The sequence below is a fragment of the Manihot esculenta genome, chromosome 4 (genome assembly GCF_001659605.2).
Source record: "Manihot esculenta cultivar AM560-2 chromosome 4, M.esculenta_v8, whole genome shotgun sequence".
Lineage (NCBI taxonomy): Eukaryota > Viridiplantae > Streptophyta > Magnoliopsida > Malpighiales > Euphorbiaceae > Manihot > Manihot esculenta.
This window is the reverse complement of record NC_035164.2, coordinates 35,726,605-35,745,387: the sequence shown is the minus strand read 5'-3', so window position 1 is coordinate 35,745,387 and position 18,783 is coordinate 35,726,605. Positions and strand designations below refer to the sequence as shown.

Genomic DNA, 18,783 nt, shown 5'->3' with positions numbered 1-18,783 from the left:
AAAGCCATTTGTTCGCTCACCAACTATTCAATTGGTCGAAAATAATCATTAATTTAGATTTTTGAACAAATTTTACTGTCATGAACCTATAAAATGGAAAAAATGCCTCAACCACAAATAAACAGATTGCTGCTCAATGATCATGTCCTAATAATAACTAAATGTAATCTTATTTACATTGTTCCGCAAAACTACATCAATAATGAAGCAAATAGCTTTTGCTTCCAGAAACCCAAGTCCATTTGCTTACTACGAAACTCACTGGTCATTGCCCCCAAACCAATCGGAAGATATTCCTACTAGCAGCGGCATTAATAGCATTGTTACTCTGCTTCCGAAGCATCTCCTCTTGCGCACTGGTATCACCATCCTTTCAAGAACAAAACAAAGAATGAGGTTAAGGGAGTAAAATAAGAAGAAATTTGGCAAATAAAATTCACCAAATCAAAGAAAGAAATTCAAGAAAAATAATCAATGAAACCATGCACATCTTCAGATATAACGTTAAGTCTAAAGCACCAGGCAAATACGTGAATGCATGTTACACTAGAAATTTATTGAGGTGGTAGTAAAATAGTATATTATGCCTGTCAAATCACTAATCCAAGAACATACATGTCCCCAAACCATGTGCCCATGATCAGGTTAAATTTCTGAGTTATTCGTACACACCAAAAAAATATCTGAAGAACACCTGAATTCTGATTTTGGATCATCACTAATTCTATTTACAAAGTCCACAGATAGAAAATAAGAACTCACAAGAAGAGAATAGGCATGGGCAAGAGATATGATGGTTGGATACAGATCTAGAACGGAAATGGCAATTTCCTCTGTTACTTGTGGAACCTGCGCATAGATATAACGATTATAATTATCCACTTTTACATAATATATTTATAATTTTAGAAATAATTTCCTCTCTCACTTGGGAACCTGCACAGATTCCACATGCAAAACATTTCTTGCTATGCCTCTTGGTTAACATGAACAAAGTCTAGGTAAAAATGCCCCCACCCCCCTCTCTCTCTCTCTCTCTCTCTATGCACATATGCTCATGAGATAATGCAGAGAGCACGCATCCATTCTGGTCTATAATGAGCTAATAGGTCATATGCCCAAAATTGGTTTTGGGAGCATAAATATGCAAAAGACCCATCAATTTTACATATCAAATTTTTCAAAAAAGGTCACTGAATGGCCTCTAGCACTTCTTTGCAATAAAGTTGCCCAACCCTACTTGCAAAAGTGTCAGTTACCTGCATGAGCTGAATGGCAAATACATCACTGACCGTCATTTTCTCCAGGTCCTGGCACCTTTTGATAAATTCATCAAACGTAGGACAGATCCCAGCACCTTTGGGCTCATAATCAAGCAGCTGTGCCCCATAATATTGAGTTATTGACCGAGTGAGATAACCATACTTCTTCAGGGTATCACGCAAGCAACTTGTTCTCTGGACATCAAATCCTTCCAGAATTTCTGTTGTAAAACAACTGCATACAATAAGATAATAAACAGTATAATCCACAGTTATCACAAAGTCATGAAAGTAAGCAATAAATTCATAATACAAAATCAACAACTACCAGCGAACCGTTCTCCAGGAATAGAATTTCAAACAAATAGGGTTAACTACAAATCATTTCCATACATTAAAGCAATCTCTATTAGTTAAGACTAACTTTTATAGGCAGCTCCGAAGACATCATTACGACATAAATCAGATCATCAACATATCCAACCAAAAGTGCACGAGCGAATCAAAGAAACATCCCAAACAAATGTACCATGAGGCAAGGGAGGGAAAAAAAGAGCTTACGCTGTTTTGATGCTTTCAGCTGCTTCAGAGGAATTTGGATCACCTTCCACAAGATATATCAGCTTCTTAAGTCCACACCTCTAACAAAATGGAAATTACCTGAATGTCATTGTAAAATACTATAATCCAAATCCACAAGTTAGGCATCAAATTTGTGCTAATATTGCCAGTTGCTACTAAATACCTTTAACAACATTTTGAAAGTAACCACACTGTGTAAGGAAAAGTATGTTTTGGTCATTTTCACAAGCTATTTGATTCCAATAGGGGGAAAAAAAAATCCAAGTCATCATTGTGATTTTTGTGATTTTAACTTTATAATTCATCGCGAAACTAAATAGTGAAATTATTAAGACATTCAAAGATGAAAAGTCAAATTCCCTGGCCGATTATAGAAAAATCTCAAGTGGCCTATAGCTAACCAGGTTCACAACAAAGAATATGAAACAAAAAACAATAGATAACTATAATATTATCAGAGATTAAAATGAGAAGAAGCAAGAGAGAGCAGTGAGAAATGCAACCAGGAGCCTCAGTTTCTGATCTTTATAGCGATTATCCCTGATCGAAGAGCGCAAGTCATCAACTTTTTTCCTCTCAACAATAAAATCAAGCACGTATTCACAGTGCAGATACTTCTGGCAAGCTATCCAGATTGCATCCCCAACAGGCAACCGCCTAACCTGAGGAATGGACACGTAAACCCTATTGTACTTCATGTCAAGTGGAACACTAATAAAAGAATTGCATTTCCACTACACAGAAACTGAACTCAAACCAAGAAAAGAAGCATTAATACTTCCAGAATTACGAATCCAGTGGCAGACAACGAGATTAGAAGTAAAACAGAAATTCCAACATGAGACTGAAACATGATTATGCTCTGTGGTAACCTTTAAAGGCTGTCTCAAGCGACAAGGAAAAATGCTGAGAACATTAATATAACAATGACAAGAGCATTGATCTACATGTACATACACTAATAATGAACTTAATGTGAAAAAACTTCAAAGTGCGACATTTACACAAGCTTACCACTATTTTAATTTTATGTTCTTTGCAAATGCTCTCAATAAGTTTCCAGTACTTTGACCTGTAAAAGTAATAATTTATACAGATTATCAGTCATGATAAGCATTACAGCAAAGGAACCATAATAGGAGTTCAACAATGCCACAACAGAACGCAAACATGAATAAAGAGTTCAATTGAAGTTAAATAAATTTCAAATGGAAAACCCTTCATTAAGAAAAATAGAAACATAATCCAGAGGAATGCAAAAAATACTACCCGAAATCTTTACCAGCTACTTACGAACTAATTCATATTTCGCATTACACAACTTTTAAAAGCTATAGAGAAAGTCTGAATGAGGTAAAATGTTCTCTTTTTTTCTAACTGTTTATAAGTGAAGAAGTTTCCTTATACCCAATATATTTACTAGAAATATAGCACAATTTTTCTATTGCACAAAGAAATAAGTAAATACAAAGAAACAACCAAAATCAAACTCTACACTGTTGCACAAATTTATTTTTAACCTATTCACGACCAAGAAAATACAAACAAGAAAGAAGCCTGAAGTTTACATGAGTTAATGTGATTGCACCATCCAAATTTATGTAAGAAGGTATAGCCCAAAAGAAAATTGTGATGAAAATAAAAGGAAACTCTCAAATGTTAGGGCTACAAGAACAGAAGATATATAAGAAATTCTTGCTGTACTAAGTAACAAATTTACAATAACCAATTAACCATACAGGTAAGTGCCTTTGTAATGGTTTGTGAAAATTTTATTAGTTTTAAATCCTATGTCAAGTAGCAGGACAGATCACCAAGTGGAGCTAAGCATGCTTCCAAATACCAACCCCTGAATAGCAAACTGCTCTCTGTCATCCAGTATCAGTATTACTTCATACACATCCTCAAATCTTTCCCCTAAGCTCAGAGGCGGCATGCTTAAAATGTTCAAGTTTGCTTCCAGGTCACCCAAGCTCAACTTCTTTGCAGGACAAACCTGAACGACAGTGGGCAGTAACTTATATATAATATGCAGAGTTAGCAAAAGTATAGATTTCTAAATGAAGAAACAGCATTCTATGATAATGAAGAAATGATGAATATAATATTGCATCTGATGCATACTTACAGATGATGAGCAAGTTTTCAAGGTAGAAGCATGAGGTACATAGCAGACAGAATGCAAATTTGGCATATTTCCACCATCAGCAGTCAAATTCATCCTAACACTCTGATTACCAACAAGATCTACTTGACCTGAATGATTTCAAGAGGTCAATAGTTTGAGGATTAATATCATCTAAAAGATAACTTTATAACCATTTGTAAATGAGAGAGTTTCTGATGTAGCTTGACAACCCTTTCTCAGAGTTTGAGGTTCTGAATGGAGGCCATAAACCTGATCCTCTCGAAGATGACATAAAACTGCCGGCCAGAGTGAAGAGATCTCCTTGTTCAAGGAAGTTTCTGAAACTGCAGCGAATGCATCAAGTACTTGTTCCTTAGTGTATCCCATGCGCATAAACTACAATACAGAATGGGAAATCTAAGTCATTAGAAGAATATTGAAAATAATATTGCATCTGGGAAAATTATGCTCTAAACATAAAAAGAATCAAGGAAAAAATCTTTGCTAAAACTACAGCTGTTACCCAGGGAAATAAAAGAGACTTCATTAGAAGAAATATAAGACTGATAGCTTCTCTTAAAAGCTCAAGATAGGAGCGGAGTGGTGGAAGAGTTCAGTAATATTGAGTTAACAGAAGCAATGGGGTAACATAAGAACAATAACTAATCCATGGTCCTCAACTAGAAAAACAAGGAAAACATTATAGTTTAAGAAATTCGCACCCTTTCAAGAGATTCCAGAGGAACATCACTTGATTTCTTCTTCGTTCTTAAAACAGCAGATGAAGATATCACTGGTGCAGTTGAATCAGGGAGAGCAGACTCTAGATTAGATACAATGTTCACGTCCAAATCAGAAAGAACTTCCACATTAGTTGAACCCTCATCCAACAGACGAGATCTCAAAAGACATTCACAAGCTGCTTCCTTCCCTTGCTCAGTCAGCATATACCTAAAATTACAGTCACATCATCCATTTATCCATGAAAAAACAATTACGAACAGTGCAGGTTTGAGAAAGATGCCCATTAAAGTACATGAATCAGATTACAAATCATGATTTCATTTCAATTGTGAAATATCGATTTGCTAAACCAGGTTGACAAGCACGTATACAAAGTACAACTAACTAGCATCCTCCAATAGAATGAGAATGCACTTCAAGCTATCTCACTGGTGTACACATATGTACCAAGTTCTGATGAATATCATCCACATTCATCAGTTAATAAGAGAGAAACCTCAATCATTACTACTTGCCACCATCAATACAACAGAATTCCTTTAATGTTTGCTTTGGAGAAGTTAAGTAGGACTTTTTAAAATCTAAAAGAATATTTGAAGTGCACAAATTTCAATCGGTGATGTAATATAAATCATAGAAATAATGAGCATTTAGCCAATTAACTCAAAAAACTAGAGCGAAGTTCATTACATAAATGCTCTATGTGTATGTCCATACATGAGCAAGTGTACAGAAAAAGTCCTTTAGATATTGTAGTATTACACGGAGAGTGATTACCATTAGGAGTAATCAATCATAAAATTAAGGTACATGATGATTGTGAATTTGTGATAATTTAAGAGAAAACAAGATAAAGCATATTCTTAAATGCATAGTACATTAATCAAAAGTACAAGCTTTTGGTGCTGTGACCATGTTTAGGGCAACAAGTCTTGTTCTGTCTCTTAATGTTTCACACTTTGTGCTTTAAGCACAACTAGAAGCACTTTTAACTTTTGACAATAAATCAACTCACATTCTCATAAATTCAATTTCAAAAGAACTCCAGCAATGAAGGAATAAAACAAAAAGGTTTCCACACATGTGAAAAGATAAAAGAAAAAAATTCAAGGCTATATGAATGAAAAAATTACTGGAAATCTGCAAAAGAAGCCTACTTTGCAGGGCAACTTGATTTAACAACTAATCCTTTAGATATCAATGTCTTCATGCAGCTCCATCCACTGTACCAGTCCCTAGGAGAACTTCCAAATTGTGCAGCTTTCCCTTTTCCTTTTTCCGGCCTAAGAAGACAAATCAGTTCATGAACCATTTACCCACTTTCATAAACGATATAAAAAAATAAACAAGCATATTCAAACAACAGTAACAATATACAAAATAGAAGCCCTGGATAGCCCACTCGCTTCGGCTGCATCAATAAGCTCCTGTTTACGCATAAACTCACTGCCATTGGAAGTCCCCCTATTTGCAAGATCCATTCAACACACATTTCAGAAAAATTAAAACAAGGACTTAAAATATCAAGAGAAGAAGACACCTTGCTACCTATAAAGGGTAATCAACAATGCATATGCAACAGAATTTTTTTGTGGCACATAACGTTTTGCTCCCTTGGCTCTCTTAACTGAATTACTAAAATAAAAGTGATTAGAAGATTTAAAAAAATCCATGTGAAAAATACATAAATAATGAAGTTCTAATGAGATTATACATACCCTTTTTGGTGAAGTCTTCTGGTTCAGAAATTCCTGAACCACTATCAAAAAACCCTTGCATTAATTTGAGAACCCATTTACCTACACACCTATGCATCAGAGACCACCGAATTATTCCAGAAAAAGAGAAATATAAAGTCGGAAACTATTTCTGGGGTCATGAAAATCAATAAAAATCCAGAACTTTATTCTACGTCTGGATATATTAGTCAAAGGAAAAGAGAGTATGGACAAATAATGAAATCCTCAAAACTTTTTTTTTGGCACACACCCAGGAACTCAAATTATCTAGCTGGAAAATTGCAAAACAAGCAGTTAAATATATACATAATCAATAAATACATACAATTACGTATCCTATATTTACGAAATTTTCTATATTTCTGAAAGTTGCTTACTTCCCACCAACATATAATTAACCAGAAGTCCTGAAGACCTGTACTTTCCCTTGAAATCTATCATGCACAAATAAAAAAACTACGCTATTGCTAGCATGTTAACCCACATTTATGATTTCCAATTTAGACTACCAATGCCAGCCAGAAAAAAGAAGACCCGAAAACCTAAAACAGTATGAACTTACTTAATCTGAGATAAGTCCTTGAGAGTTTTGATTGGAGTCTTTGCGCTGCACACACTGTTGCAAGCCTTAGAGAGAATCACGTCTACGTTTTCTTTTATCCCTTTGGGCTTTTCGGCCAATTCTTGCCTCTTCATCAACATATAGGATACAAGCTCTTCGTTTTCGGGGCATATTACCTGCTTCTGATTCTGCATTTGGGAGAATTTGGGTAATTGATTCCCTGTCCTTTCACCGGGTTTGGGGGATATAGGAGGAACAGGGTTTACGATCCGGAGGACAATCTATAGACATACGATAAAACGCGCCAGATTCCTCCGAATCTGATGGAGTTTGAAATTGCTCTCTCCTTGTGGACCGGGCCAATTTGGGCCTTTCGGACACGGATCATATTCGAAGGAAGAAAACAAAAACTTTCAGAAAGGAAAAATATCTCCACTATCACAAAACGATATCCACCGTCGGTTGTGTTCATCTAATCCATTATCCGTTTTCCACCATCCACGTGTCCGTTATATTACCGACACACCGGCCACACCCGTTTCCCAAAGTCTCAAGTCAGGCCATACCTGAGGTTCGGAGTCTCGAAGCAACCAGTTTCTGACTAAACCTCTTTCGCTTTTTTCTTCTCTCTATATCCTTATCCGCCTGCTGGAGTGAATACCGACTCACACTGATTGATCAACGGAGGGCTCATCTTTAGATCGCACGGTAGAGCTTCGATGCAGATTTTCATATTCATAATTTTTCTGATTTGGTTTTGCGATCTCTTGTTCATTTGCTTTTGTTGCAGGTAACCACACCCTTGATCGTTGAAAAAGCGATGACTTTAGTTGCGGGACAGGGATCCACACTAAATCCGAATGCTCCGCTCTTCATTCCGGCGGTGTACCGTCAAGTGGAGGATTTTTCTCCGGAGTGGTGGGAGCTGGTGAAAACTTCGACGTGGTTTCGTGACTTTTGGCTAAGCCAACATCCAGAGGGGAGTTTTGACGGCGGTGCTAGCGATGATGATGATGTTGTGGATTTGTTGCCGGAGAAGTTGGACGTGGGTTTTGATGAGGAGTTTGCTAATCTGGAAGCTCAGTTTGAGGATCTGATCATGTGGAATGAAGAAGAGAAAGAGTGGAAGCAGCAACCTTTGAATGGTAATTGGATTTAATAATCATCCAAACATATGATATTTCCAAATTGATTTTTGCTGTGGATGATGTTTAATGGAATTGCGTTCAGGGGTTAAAATGGATGTGAAAGGTGCGCTCAAGGAGCTGAGCATACCAAAATCTGGCAAGGAAAGGAGAGTGAAGTCTCCGGCGAATCCAGGCAAGTACCAAATGAAGACAGCCCATTGCGGGAGCCCAAAGTCTACCCCCCGACGCATTCACCAACCTCGTTGAAAGACACAAAAAAAAGATAAAAGAGTGTAGAGTTGGGATATGGTTTCATTTTCACTCTTTGAGCATATGTAGCTGCCATGGCTTGTTTGTAGCTCATTTGGATCCATTTTAGCTACGGCGGCCGTGGTGGTGGTTGGTGGTTTTTATGGTCAATGTTTTTGTGTAGTTAGAAAGGATGAAAGTGTGTAAATTAGTAAACTACAATAAGAATGGTTGAAATTGGGTTGTCTTTGTCAAGAAGTGAAAATTGGGAAGCATTTATTCACATGATTGCGGAGTTGTGCGGCGAGAAGAAGACGCGTTCAATTGTTGAAGCTAGTGTTTAGGACAATAATGCAGAAAAAGGTCCTGTACTCGGGGTCTTGTTAAAAGAAAAAAATGAACAACTCTTGAATATTTGAAACTTGGAATTCATTGATATATGTGTTTGTTTGAATAAAATTGAATCCAAATGAATTGGAATAACTTGAGAAGTGGAATTCGGTCGCCATTAAGGTTAATCGTGGTTAATCATGATCAGTTTTTAGTATTCAAATAAAAGAGAAAAGCGATGTTAGCATGATCATGATCCAAAATTAATCTAACTTGTTGTCCAGACGCCTGAGCCTCCCAGTCTTTTATTCATGAAAAGTGTCAAAAAGTAACTCAAAACCCTTGATTTAAGCATCTTGGCATTCACACTATAAGAATAAAGAATTTCTTTTTTAATTTACTCTTTTATGTCTTAAAAAATATATTAATTGGTTTCTATATTAAATTAAAAAATTTTATATTTATTATCATAAAATGTAAACTTTGTAAACATAAAAATAATTATCTCATCACAAAGTTTAGCCACTAACCATACTTAACTATTAAACTAATTAGTTATTATGTGGAGTTAATTAAAATAATTATTATACCAAACACAAAATAAATATTTAATTTAAGAGTTGTTTTGTATAGATTTATTTATTTATAATAGCTGAGCTGTACTCAAAAGAAATAAATAACAAGAAGTAAATAACCACTTTTTCTCATTTTTCATGACCAAACTAACAATTTTCAAAGTAGCCGTTGCACCTCTCCCCTCGCTCCATTTAAGTACTCACCCAATGAGTCTCCTTTCCGTCCAGAAATCCGTGTCTCTCCTTTTTCATATAACCCTCCATCTCCGCTCCTTCCTCTCCCAAATTCATCACACGCCCTTTCATCAACATTCTCCAACTGTCTTTTGTTTAGTCCCATGAATAATCCTCCTATGTCACAAACCAATCCTTCAACCCCATTACTCTATGCAGCTAGCAGTAATCTTAGACTTAGCTTTAGTTGCAGCTGCAGCACCACCACCTCCAGCAGTGAAGTTAGTGATGATAGCCCACCAACATCCTTCCGTTTTGAGCTCCAAAATGTCGATTACCATCATTATCCAGGCAAATCTTTATCCGGGTCTTACTTCTTTCGCCCTCTCGCACTACTTTCTGACCATGTCGGATCTGTTTCTTGCTTGGCTTTGTGTGGTGAATTCGTCTTGAGTGCTTCACAAGGGAAGGATATTATAGTTTGGCAGCAGCCTGATTTGAATCTCTTCACCAAGTTTGGACAAGGGGATGGTTCTGTTAAGGCTTTAGTAACAGTTGGGAACAAGGTCTTTACTGCACATCAAGATAGCAGGATTAGAGTATGGAAGGTGTCAAGAAGCTCAGAGAATGTGTTTAGGCTTGTTGACACGCTTCCTACTACAAAGGATTACTTGGGGAAGTTCATGAAGCAGAGTAATTATGTGCAGACTAGGCGGCACCATAAGAAATTATGGATTGAACATGCAGATAGTATTTCTTGTTTAACTGTTTATAATGGGTTTATTTATTCTGGTTCTTGGGATAAGACTCTTAAGGTGTGGAGGATATCAGATTTGAAGTGCCTGGAGTCAATTAAGGCTCATGATGATGCTATAAATGGATTGGTGGCTTGTAAAGGGATTGTTTATTCAGCATCAGCAGATGGGAAGATAAAAGCTTGGGAAAAAGAGGGAAAGGGATCTCATTCTTTGAAGGGGATTTTGCAGGGCCATAAAGATGTTTCTTTTAATTCAGTTATTGTTTCAGAAGATGGGAGATGGGTGTATGGAGGGGGCTCAGATGGGTTTGTGATGGGGTGGGAAGCTAGTGGTGGTTTTGTGAGTTGGAAGTTGGTGTCTGAGACGAAAGCACATCAAATGGCAGTTTTGTGTATGTGTTTAATGGGGGATTTTCTGTGTAGTGGATCAGCTGATAAGAGCATTAGCATATGGAAGAGAGAGGCTTATGGTAAGCTTTGTAAAATTGGTGTCATATGTGGCCATGAAGGGCCAGTCAAGTGTTTGCAAGCATCACCTAATAGTGTTGGAGGTGGGTTCTTGCTCTATAGTGGTGGCCTTGACAAGAGTGTGAGAGTGTGGTGGGTGCCCAAGCATTGCAAGAAGATCCAAGACGCCTCCACAATGCAGAGTTCAGAGGAAAATCAATGATCTTGTGTTAGTAAGATTTTCAAGGCCGGAGAGATGAAGAACTGATTCCTCTGTTTTTTAATGTGTCTTCAGTGCTTCCAATTTGTTCTTTTTAGTCAGATTGTGTCATATTTGTTGATTTATATTCAAGTGTGAAGTTCATAGGCAACACAGCAAGTTAAAGAAAAGAGTTGGGTTTTTTCTTTTAGAGATTTTGATTGATTTCTTTCTGTTATATTGTTTTAGGGATTATGATTTGGGTGTATTAGAGAAAAAAGTTTGAGGTATACCATAAACAGAGTGGTATGATTTTTTTAATTGTAATTAGTGTGTGGAGGATATAGCAATGAATGAAATAATTTTTGTTTTTCAAGTAATAGTTTTACTTGATTGGAGTTGATGTTGCTTAATTGGGATCTAAATTCTGGTGAGGCTTAATAAGGTGAAGTTATAGGACAAATACCCCCACCCCAGAAGAGGGCATGTATTGCTTCATATAGACCTGACATTGGTGCCCCACCAATCCAAGAAAAGAACACCAATGAGATGTTGCCAAGTTCCCTTAAAATCTTCATTGGATTGAAGGATCTAAAGAAGCAACCATCTAATATGAAGCAACCATCCAGCTTGTTGAATCAGCAACCACCCATCTAGCTTTAGCGGCACTGTTCATTTATATTATATAGTTCAAATTGAGAGAGAGTGTAGTGTATAAAGGCAGAGATATATACATAAAGAAAGCAGAGTAGCCAGCCCATCATAAGCAACAACAGCAAGACTTCTAAGGGATGCTGCAGCCAACCGATGAGTCTTTTTGAGTATTTCCTATTTCAAAATCTCATGCACTTTTGGGAACACAGATCATTATTATCTATACAATAACAATTAGTTTGGGAGAGTAAGCATCCTAATAAAAAAAGAGATAAAAAGGCAAGTGATTTTTTTCATTTTCTTATTTTTCAAAAAATTAAAAAATGTGTTTATTTTAACCTTTTTTAAAAAAGGTAAAATAAATTTTCTATTTTTTAAATTTTATAAAAGAAATGATTGTTTTTCATTATATTGAAAAATTTAAAAACACTATTTTTCTAAAATGAAAAATACAAAACTCTTTGTATGAATAGATTTTACATAAATAAAACACGATTTTAATAATTTTGTTTATATATTTAAGCATAATTTTTTTATTTTAAATTATTATAAAATGTATGAATTTTTTTTAAATTAATATAAAAATTATGCTGAAAAATATTATAAAAAAATAATGATAATCTGAACATATTTTAATTTTTTTAATTAAAAATAAATTTTAATATTATATGCAATAAACATATTTTTTTTAATTTTTTATAAAAAACAAAATAAAAAACAAAAACTAAAGATAAAAAAAAAAAAAAATTATTTTCCCTAACTAAACCCACCCATTCTATAGAACTAATACTAATGATGTGTAATACAAAATATGTTGCATTGAATATTTATAATGTCAAAATTAACATGGGAATTTAACATTCTTTGCAATTTTGACATAAAATGATTCTATTGATTTTGCTAAAACTTGACAAGACATTATTTATTCTGTGATTATGTCTTTGCTTCATTCTCCAGTGAACCATTAAACAAACTCGTTACAAAACCTTTTTCCAGTCTTTCATATTAACCGTAATGTGCAAACGATTTTCTTAAGTATCCAAGTAAAAACAGCAACAACTTCTCATACATATTCGTGAATATCATAAAAAATTACAGATCAGTTGCCTTGATACAAAACTTTACTTTGACCTTTTTCCTTCTTTTTTTTTTTTTTCTTTTTCCAAATTCCTTTTTTCCCCCAAAAAAATGGAAGAGATTTGTTTTAACTAGCTGGTAAGAATACATTCTACATGGCCCGTGGCCCTGGGCCCCGGAGTCTTGATACAAGACTGTTGATGCACCTTCCAACCTTGACAGAAAAGTTTCTGCTCCCAGCTGATCAATAACCTTAACCATCAACACTGTATCCATCACCTCCTATACTTGTTTGTAGAAGAGGACATAGGCCTGGTCATGCAACACCTTACTCGTCCCAATTCCAGTGACAGATGCATCGTCAAAACGTAGCCATTGGCCGTTGAAATAGCGGGCATCAGCAGTATAATGACCTTTTGAAGGCTCCCCCCCATGATGAGTGATTGTGGCAACAAGTTCATATTTCCGGCTCTGAAATGCAACACCAGGAAAAGAACAAAAAAAAAAAAAAAAAGAGGCATTTACAATTGTTTGATGTTGGAGATATTTAGCAGGCTGAAGAACCAACTAGTATCTACAGCATGCTTCTCATAACCAAAATCAAAAAGAGAGAAATAAGAAAACAGTGAATCATTTACATAGGATTAGCCAAAAATTATTTAGCCAATGGAGAAATCTATTTGCCAAAAATTGAAAAATTAGCATCATAGAAGAAGGTAAAGATGATTACCTCAGTCAATGGAGAAACAAGTAGATCCCGACTCAGCACCAACTCAAAAGGAAAGCGCACAGGTTTGTGCAACTTGGTGCTACCTTGGCTTCCGTAACTAAAACGCATCAAGTGTAAAATCAATATCTTAGAAAGTTTTTGTATCTTCACAGATTTGCTTGCGCTCACTACACCAGCCTGTAGAATAGTACAAGTTTAATTCATTTCATTATCTGATCATTAGCTAACACAAAGCAATTTACAATAACTAACTTTCTTGAAAAGCAGCACCTGAATGATACTTCTAAAATATAAGAGTCAAGTCCATGCAAATGTTCAAATTTATCTAAACACAAAGATCTTGTAAGCTTTGTAACCTCAAGCAAGACAAGTTTAGCCACTCTCATATACTAAATATAACCACCAATAAAATATAAGAGTCAAGTCCATGCAAATGTTCAAATTTATCTAAACACAAAGATCTTGTAAGCTTTGTAACCTCAAGCAAGACAAGTTTAACCACTCTCATATACTAAATATAACCACCAACATGACAAACAGGTACCTTTCCAGGTGCCGTTCGATACCCTTCAAGATTTTCTGGTGCAGAGAATAAATGAAGCGCATCCTCGATAGTATGAACAGCTTCATGATAAATATCTAGGTGAAGCAACAGAAATGGTTGAACAGTTGCAGAAGCTTTATTTCCTGCACCACAAAAGGAAAATACTAAAGAAAACTATATAAAATGATGCTGGAAGGATCAAAATGCAGGCTTAAACTCACTGACAGGGGAAATGGAAATTTAACACTCAGGGCATAACAGGCGCAACAAAATAGAAACCAGCATTTTGATGCTTGTTGTTTCTTCAGAATTAATTCCATAAAGACATTGTTGAGATCTCTATTCTAAGATTTATTTACTCCTTAGCATCGACAAATAAATGAAAAAGATATATCATGCCCAAGCAAAATTCTAGCATGCGCAAATAGACACTTTTTACAGGGTCACACATATTTTGTGTAAAATTGTCTACAGGACCAGAGCTGTAAATCTAATAGTCAATTTCCATTTAAGTTGATCCTGACCCCACATAATTATATTTTCACTGGTTATAGGATATCATAAAAGCTGGGTACATTTTTCATATGAAAGCTTATTAAATAGGAAGAGTTGATTGCTTGGATTGAAACTCTAGCAGGTCGGGTAAAACATGCAACAGAGAAGAAAGGTTTTAGCAATGGCCAGAAGTGTTGCACATGATTCTGAAATCCAAGGGTGCTTGGTTTGGTAGATTTCCACTGAATGTTGGAGTTTGCATGCCAAAAATTCAGTGGATTTTTAGTAGCAAGGGGAATAAGGTATCAACAATTTGTTGAAGTGGATTTTTAGTTGGCTTTGCTTCTCATTGAATGGATTTCTTCACACCCTCTTGCCACAATAGCGACTTTTTTTTAATTAATATACAATAGAGAAATTTGACTCCATGCAAGGAATTATTATGCAGGCAATGAGTGATAATATTTCAGAATGTGTTTTGTGAGGACAGCTACATTGCACATTGGCCAGTTAATTATGAATAATTTTCAAATCTACGTGGAAGTAGGATTCAGAATTTTCAAGCTCCTTTGAATGAGCCTACAAATCTGTTGATGCAGGATGAGAATAGTGTTTGTCTTCCACAAATGATTCTATGCAGTTTTGTTTTATATTAAATCCCTCCAATACATTGCCAAGGAAAAGCAAATTTAAAATATGCATTCTTCCAGTAACGACTATTAAAAAATAATAACAAAGATACCTCTAGCTTTCACAACACTTTTGAACTGTCCTCCAAAAATATCACTTAGCTCTGAAGGAATGAAGCTTTGTGTTCTAGTTACTGCAGATTTGTTTTTTGCACCAACTGTCTCCCATTCATCATCCTCTGTTGAAGATACTAGAGCAGATTTGGCACCATTGACACCAACGGATTGTCCTTCAAACTTAAGTAATTCATCATGCATTTGATCCATGATGAAACTCAAAAACTCCTGAGCATCCTCCTGCCTGTAAACAAATGTATCAGACAACCGACACTCATATTCATTACAAGTGTTAATAGTACAATATAATATAACAAATATCAAGAGATTCACAACGGTCAAGAGGACTGGCAATCTTTGCGTATGCCACTTAACATTTATCATCCTAAGCAACAAATTCAACAATCGATTATGTTGTTTCTGTTATATGGCCTCAAATCTATTCTCGCACAAAACATAAATATACAACCGTTATTGTATGATCAACTAATAATGCAATACACCTTAAAATAAATAAATAAATCTGGGTACAAGTCGCAAGGATAAGAAGTCATCAAACCCAGTCCCAGTATCCCAGTAGAGTGTTTCCATGTATAACTAAAACCTAGCCTTATTGGCATTTGTTCTCGGGAAGAAAAATAAAATATCAAGGCCAGGCTTATATCTGTAATGTACAAAGCAAATATATTCAGGTCAACAAATGTTGTCCTTGCATAGCCTGATTAAGCTCTAGCCATATTCCATTCCTTAGGACATGTTCTTTACTTCCATTCCAAATTGGGCATAAGTATGTTCCACCAGTGCACATTGCAAATACTGCAATTCTGGTTACAGTAGCTAATCATATGTACTGTTGGGGTGTACTGGAATTGTTTGCTATATATTCCATGATCTACAGCTATTTCTAGATTAAGCATGTGTTCATAAAATTTTGCTTGAAGAACAATTCTTGCTGCTCATTCTTATACTACAATTAGTCATGACTTTATTGGTTATTAGAAAACCAAAAAAGAAGTGGATAGTCTATAGAGTAGCATAAACAAATATAGCAGGTCTGATGAAATCCCTGACATGAGGAAAAAAAAAAACAAAAACCATCATTGTACATGCAGTTACATCTCTTATTCACTCTTAGATCCATAAATTCAATGCCCTTCTTGTCCTACAATCTTCATAAGCACGTAGACAGTATAGGATGTCATACTTGAATCCATTTCACCATGCACATTAAACAGAAGTTAATTCACGATTTCATCCCACAGAACTTTGTGATTTTCAGCTCTAATATTTTTGCAGAGATCAACACAGTAAATATCAGATGAAAAAAGTACTGGCAGAGTAAAAGAACAAACCTTGGCCGTCCTGAAATGCTATGTGGCACATCTGGAGTAAAATTTTTAAGAACTCCTTCAAACATGGCTGGGCTAAAAGGCCTACCAGTCTCAACAACAGTTGTATCCTTTTTCAAGCTGAAACCACTTGGTATGTCAAAGTTAGAAACAAACTCCGCAAATGCAGTTAATGTCGGAAAGCCAACCTAGCAAATCATTGTCAAAGGGAGGCACAACTTCAGTATATAATATGCATAACTAGGCTTGACAATGTTTTTTGTATTATCAACAAATTTTGTGCATTGAGATGATAAAAAGGTTCACCAAAGACACAAAAATGGAAGAAATATGAAAATATCAAAAATAGCATACCTTTGGGATGTTGCGAATTCTAAGATCCTGCAATAGCCGAACAAAAGGGGAACAAGATAAGAGAGCTTGCAGAGACGCATTAAGAAAGCATAAATTGCCCGAGTTAATTAAACCGCATGGTAAATGAATTTTTGCTGCAGCAACGGGCTCATCTTTTTGCTTCTGGATGTCCTCCCTCTTCACATATACTGGTGAATCATAGTTAGTCCCCTCCATATTCTCATCCCTTACATCCTCACTATGAAGGACATCAAAGTTTGAGCTCCGTGATTGATTTCTGGAACCCTCTTCATTCTTAGAAATGTGCAGAGAAGTCAAATCTATGCTCTCTTTTTTTAAGTCTTTCACACCATTATTGAGGGAAATATCTTGGGTGAAATTGTCAATGCTTCCATTTTGTTTTAGACTTCCCAGCACTCCAGGAAAATCATGCACTTTCTGTGCAATCTTCACATCCTTTTCCTTATTCACTGGATTTGAAGTCTGAAAACTGGCTTTTCCATTTGCAGAACCTGGTTTCCTGCTTGATTCACTATTAAAATCTCCGAAAGTTATTCCAGTTGCAAAATTCAAAGAACCAAATTGCAATTCTTTCTTTTCCACGGGCTTTTCGTGATTCTCAGTTGATGGCTTTTGCAGCCATGACTTGGTCTCATCTTCAGTGAATGACCCAAATACTAGCACCTGGTAGAGTGAGAATTTAAAAAAAAAAAAAAATCATAAGCTGCACGGTAAAAAAACCAGCTTCAAAGCTATACTGATGTATTGATGGACAAAAAAAGGGTTAAGCAACAACACTAAAACTAAAATCCATCACCTGCAAATACACACATTAACAAGAAAACCGTTAAAACTGCATTCCTAACTCCAACTTCCTACTAGTGAACTAATTTAAATCCCTAACGGACGAAAAAATATGCATTTATTCCATCTTTTAACAAACTAAACAAAAGTCAGAACACAAAAAACAAAAAAAAAAAAACGGCAATCTTTCTATTGAACCCAAACAGAAAGAGGAAAAGAATACCTTATTGTCAGTCATGTTGAGTAAAAACCAGAGCTGTAGAAGCCGCAGAGCGTAAAAAAACGGAACCTCGATTTCTAATAATCTTCGTATTGGGAATGGAAAGAGAAAGGAGCGAACAGACAAGAAGAGTTATAAAGAGGATATGGAGAAAAGTCAGGATTTGAGACCACTTCCACTCTGAACAACGAGGAGCAGAGGAAACAGAGACGTAGATTGAAGACATGAAATGGGAGAAGACCGTGATGGGTCCGAATAAATAGAGCATTTAGCGACGAAACCCTCTCTTCCGAGCTTAAAGAGATGAAGCTCAACGCCGCGGAGCATAGGTAGATAAGTTCCGGTAGGAGGATGGAAAAGGGACTCCTAATCCGATTGTGTGCGGGTAGTCCTCTCCTTGCTCCCCCTGGTTTTAGGCTTACCCTTTTATTGCGGTACAAGAGGGCAGGGAAGAGGCGACGGCATGCCGTTTTAATGAATACGACATCGTTTAATGGTAAACGTAGATCATTTACGAGCATGTGCGCGCAGCCGCCTGAATGTAAATGTAAGAGTTAAATATTGGGTTGGTTATTAAAGGATGATTAAAAATATTTGCTTTAATGCATTTCAAAAAACGTATATAGTCTTTCTTTGAAGGTATTAATTAAATATTAAAATTTTATTTATAAAAATATTAAAATAAGAAAATATTTTTTACAAACTGTTGTTAACATCTATAATGATTGATATAGTTAATTGTTATGATTTTTTTTTAATATTATAAAATTATAATGCTAAATAAGTTTAGGATATAACAATATATGATAATGAATGTAGCAAATAGAAGGATTTTACTTAAAAACATTTTTAAAACCCTGAAAAAGATAAATAACTGAAGGAGATGGGGACACGGCTCAATTCTGAAATTAGGAGGAGCTCTCTCCTCTCAAGCC

The 18,783-nt window shown here is 35.7% G+C and overlaps 4 protein-coding genes across 10 annotated transcripts; 2 read left to right on the top strand and 2 right to left on the bottom strand.

Moving 5' to 3' along the window:
- Positions 1 to 33: 33 nt before the first annotated feature.
- LOC110612999 (crossover junction endonuclease MUS81) lies at positions 34 to 7,414 on the bottom strand. Of its 7 annotated transcripts, none has more exons than XM_021753891.2 (15): positions 7,018 to 7,414; positions 6,435 to 6,523; positions 6,265 to 6,343; positions 6,094 to 6,180; positions 5,874 to 5,999; positions 4,695 to 4,923; positions 4,203 to 4,368; positions 3,973 to 4,100; positions 3,659 to 3,840; positions 2,859 to 2,916; positions 2,348 to 2,506; positions 1,824 to 1,903; positions 1,260 to 1,497; positions 763 to 849; positions 34 to 370 (listed from the first exon to the last, which is right to left on the bottom strand). In XM_021753891.2, the coding sequence occupies exons 1-15, from the start codon at positions 7,209 to 7,211 to the stop codon at positions 266 to 268; spliced, it is 2,007 nt and encodes a 668-aa protein (XP_021609583.1). In that variant the 5' UTR covers positions 7,212 to 7,414; the 3' UTR covers positions 34 to 265. The 7 variants fall into 7 exon arrangements, with proteins under 7 accessions (XP_021609583.1, XP_021609584.1, XP_043811839.1 ...); XM_021753892.2 differs by having other exon boundaries at positions 3,692 to 3,840; XM_043955904.1 differs by having other exon boundaries at positions 6,265 to 6,351; positions 7,018 to 7,043.
- A 399-nt stretch (positions 7,415 to 7,813) lies between these two features.
- Positions 7,814 to 8,648, top strand: LOC110613002 (protein EARLY RESPONSIVE TO DEHYDRATION 15). The gene is made up of 2 exons (XM_021753899.2): positions 7,814 to 8,162; positions 8,248 to 8,648. The coding sequence occupies exons 1-2, from the start codon at positions 7,838 to 7,840 to the stop codon at positions 8,409 to 8,411; spliced, it is 489 nt and encodes a 162-aa protein (XP_021609591.1). The 5' UTR covers positions 7,814 to 7,837; the 3' UTR covers positions 8,412 to 8,648.
- Positions 8,649 to 9,456: 808 nt separating this feature from the next.
- On the top strand, positions 9,457 to 11,250 carry LOC110613264 (protein JINGUBANG). Its single transcript, XM_021754309.2, has one exon. It carries the CDS (start codon positions 9,637 to 9,639, stop codon positions 10,897 to 10,899), a length of 1,263 nt encoding a protein of 420 aa, XP_021610001.1. The 5' UTR covers positions 9,457 to 9,636; the 3' UTR covers positions 10,900 to 11,250.
- Positions 11,251 to 12,567: 1,317 nt separating this feature from the next.
- LOC110613652 (ubiquitin carboxyl-terminal hydrolase 24) lies at positions 12,568 to 18,263 on the bottom strand. The gene is made up of 7 exons (XM_021754879.2): positions 17,852 to 18,263; positions 16,825 to 17,508; positions 16,474 to 16,658; positions 15,118 to 15,365; positions 13,881 to 14,023; positions 13,337 to 13,513; positions 12,568 to 13,077 (listed from the first exon to the last, which is right to left on the bottom strand). Exons 1-7 carry the CDS (start codon positions 17,864 to 17,866, stop codon positions 12,889 to 12,891), a joined length of 1,641 nt encoding a protein of 546 aa, XP_021610571.1. The 5' UTR covers positions 17,867 to 18,263; the 3' UTR covers positions 12,568 to 12,888.
- Between the last annotated feature and the right edge of the window lie 520 nt (positions 18,264 to 18,783).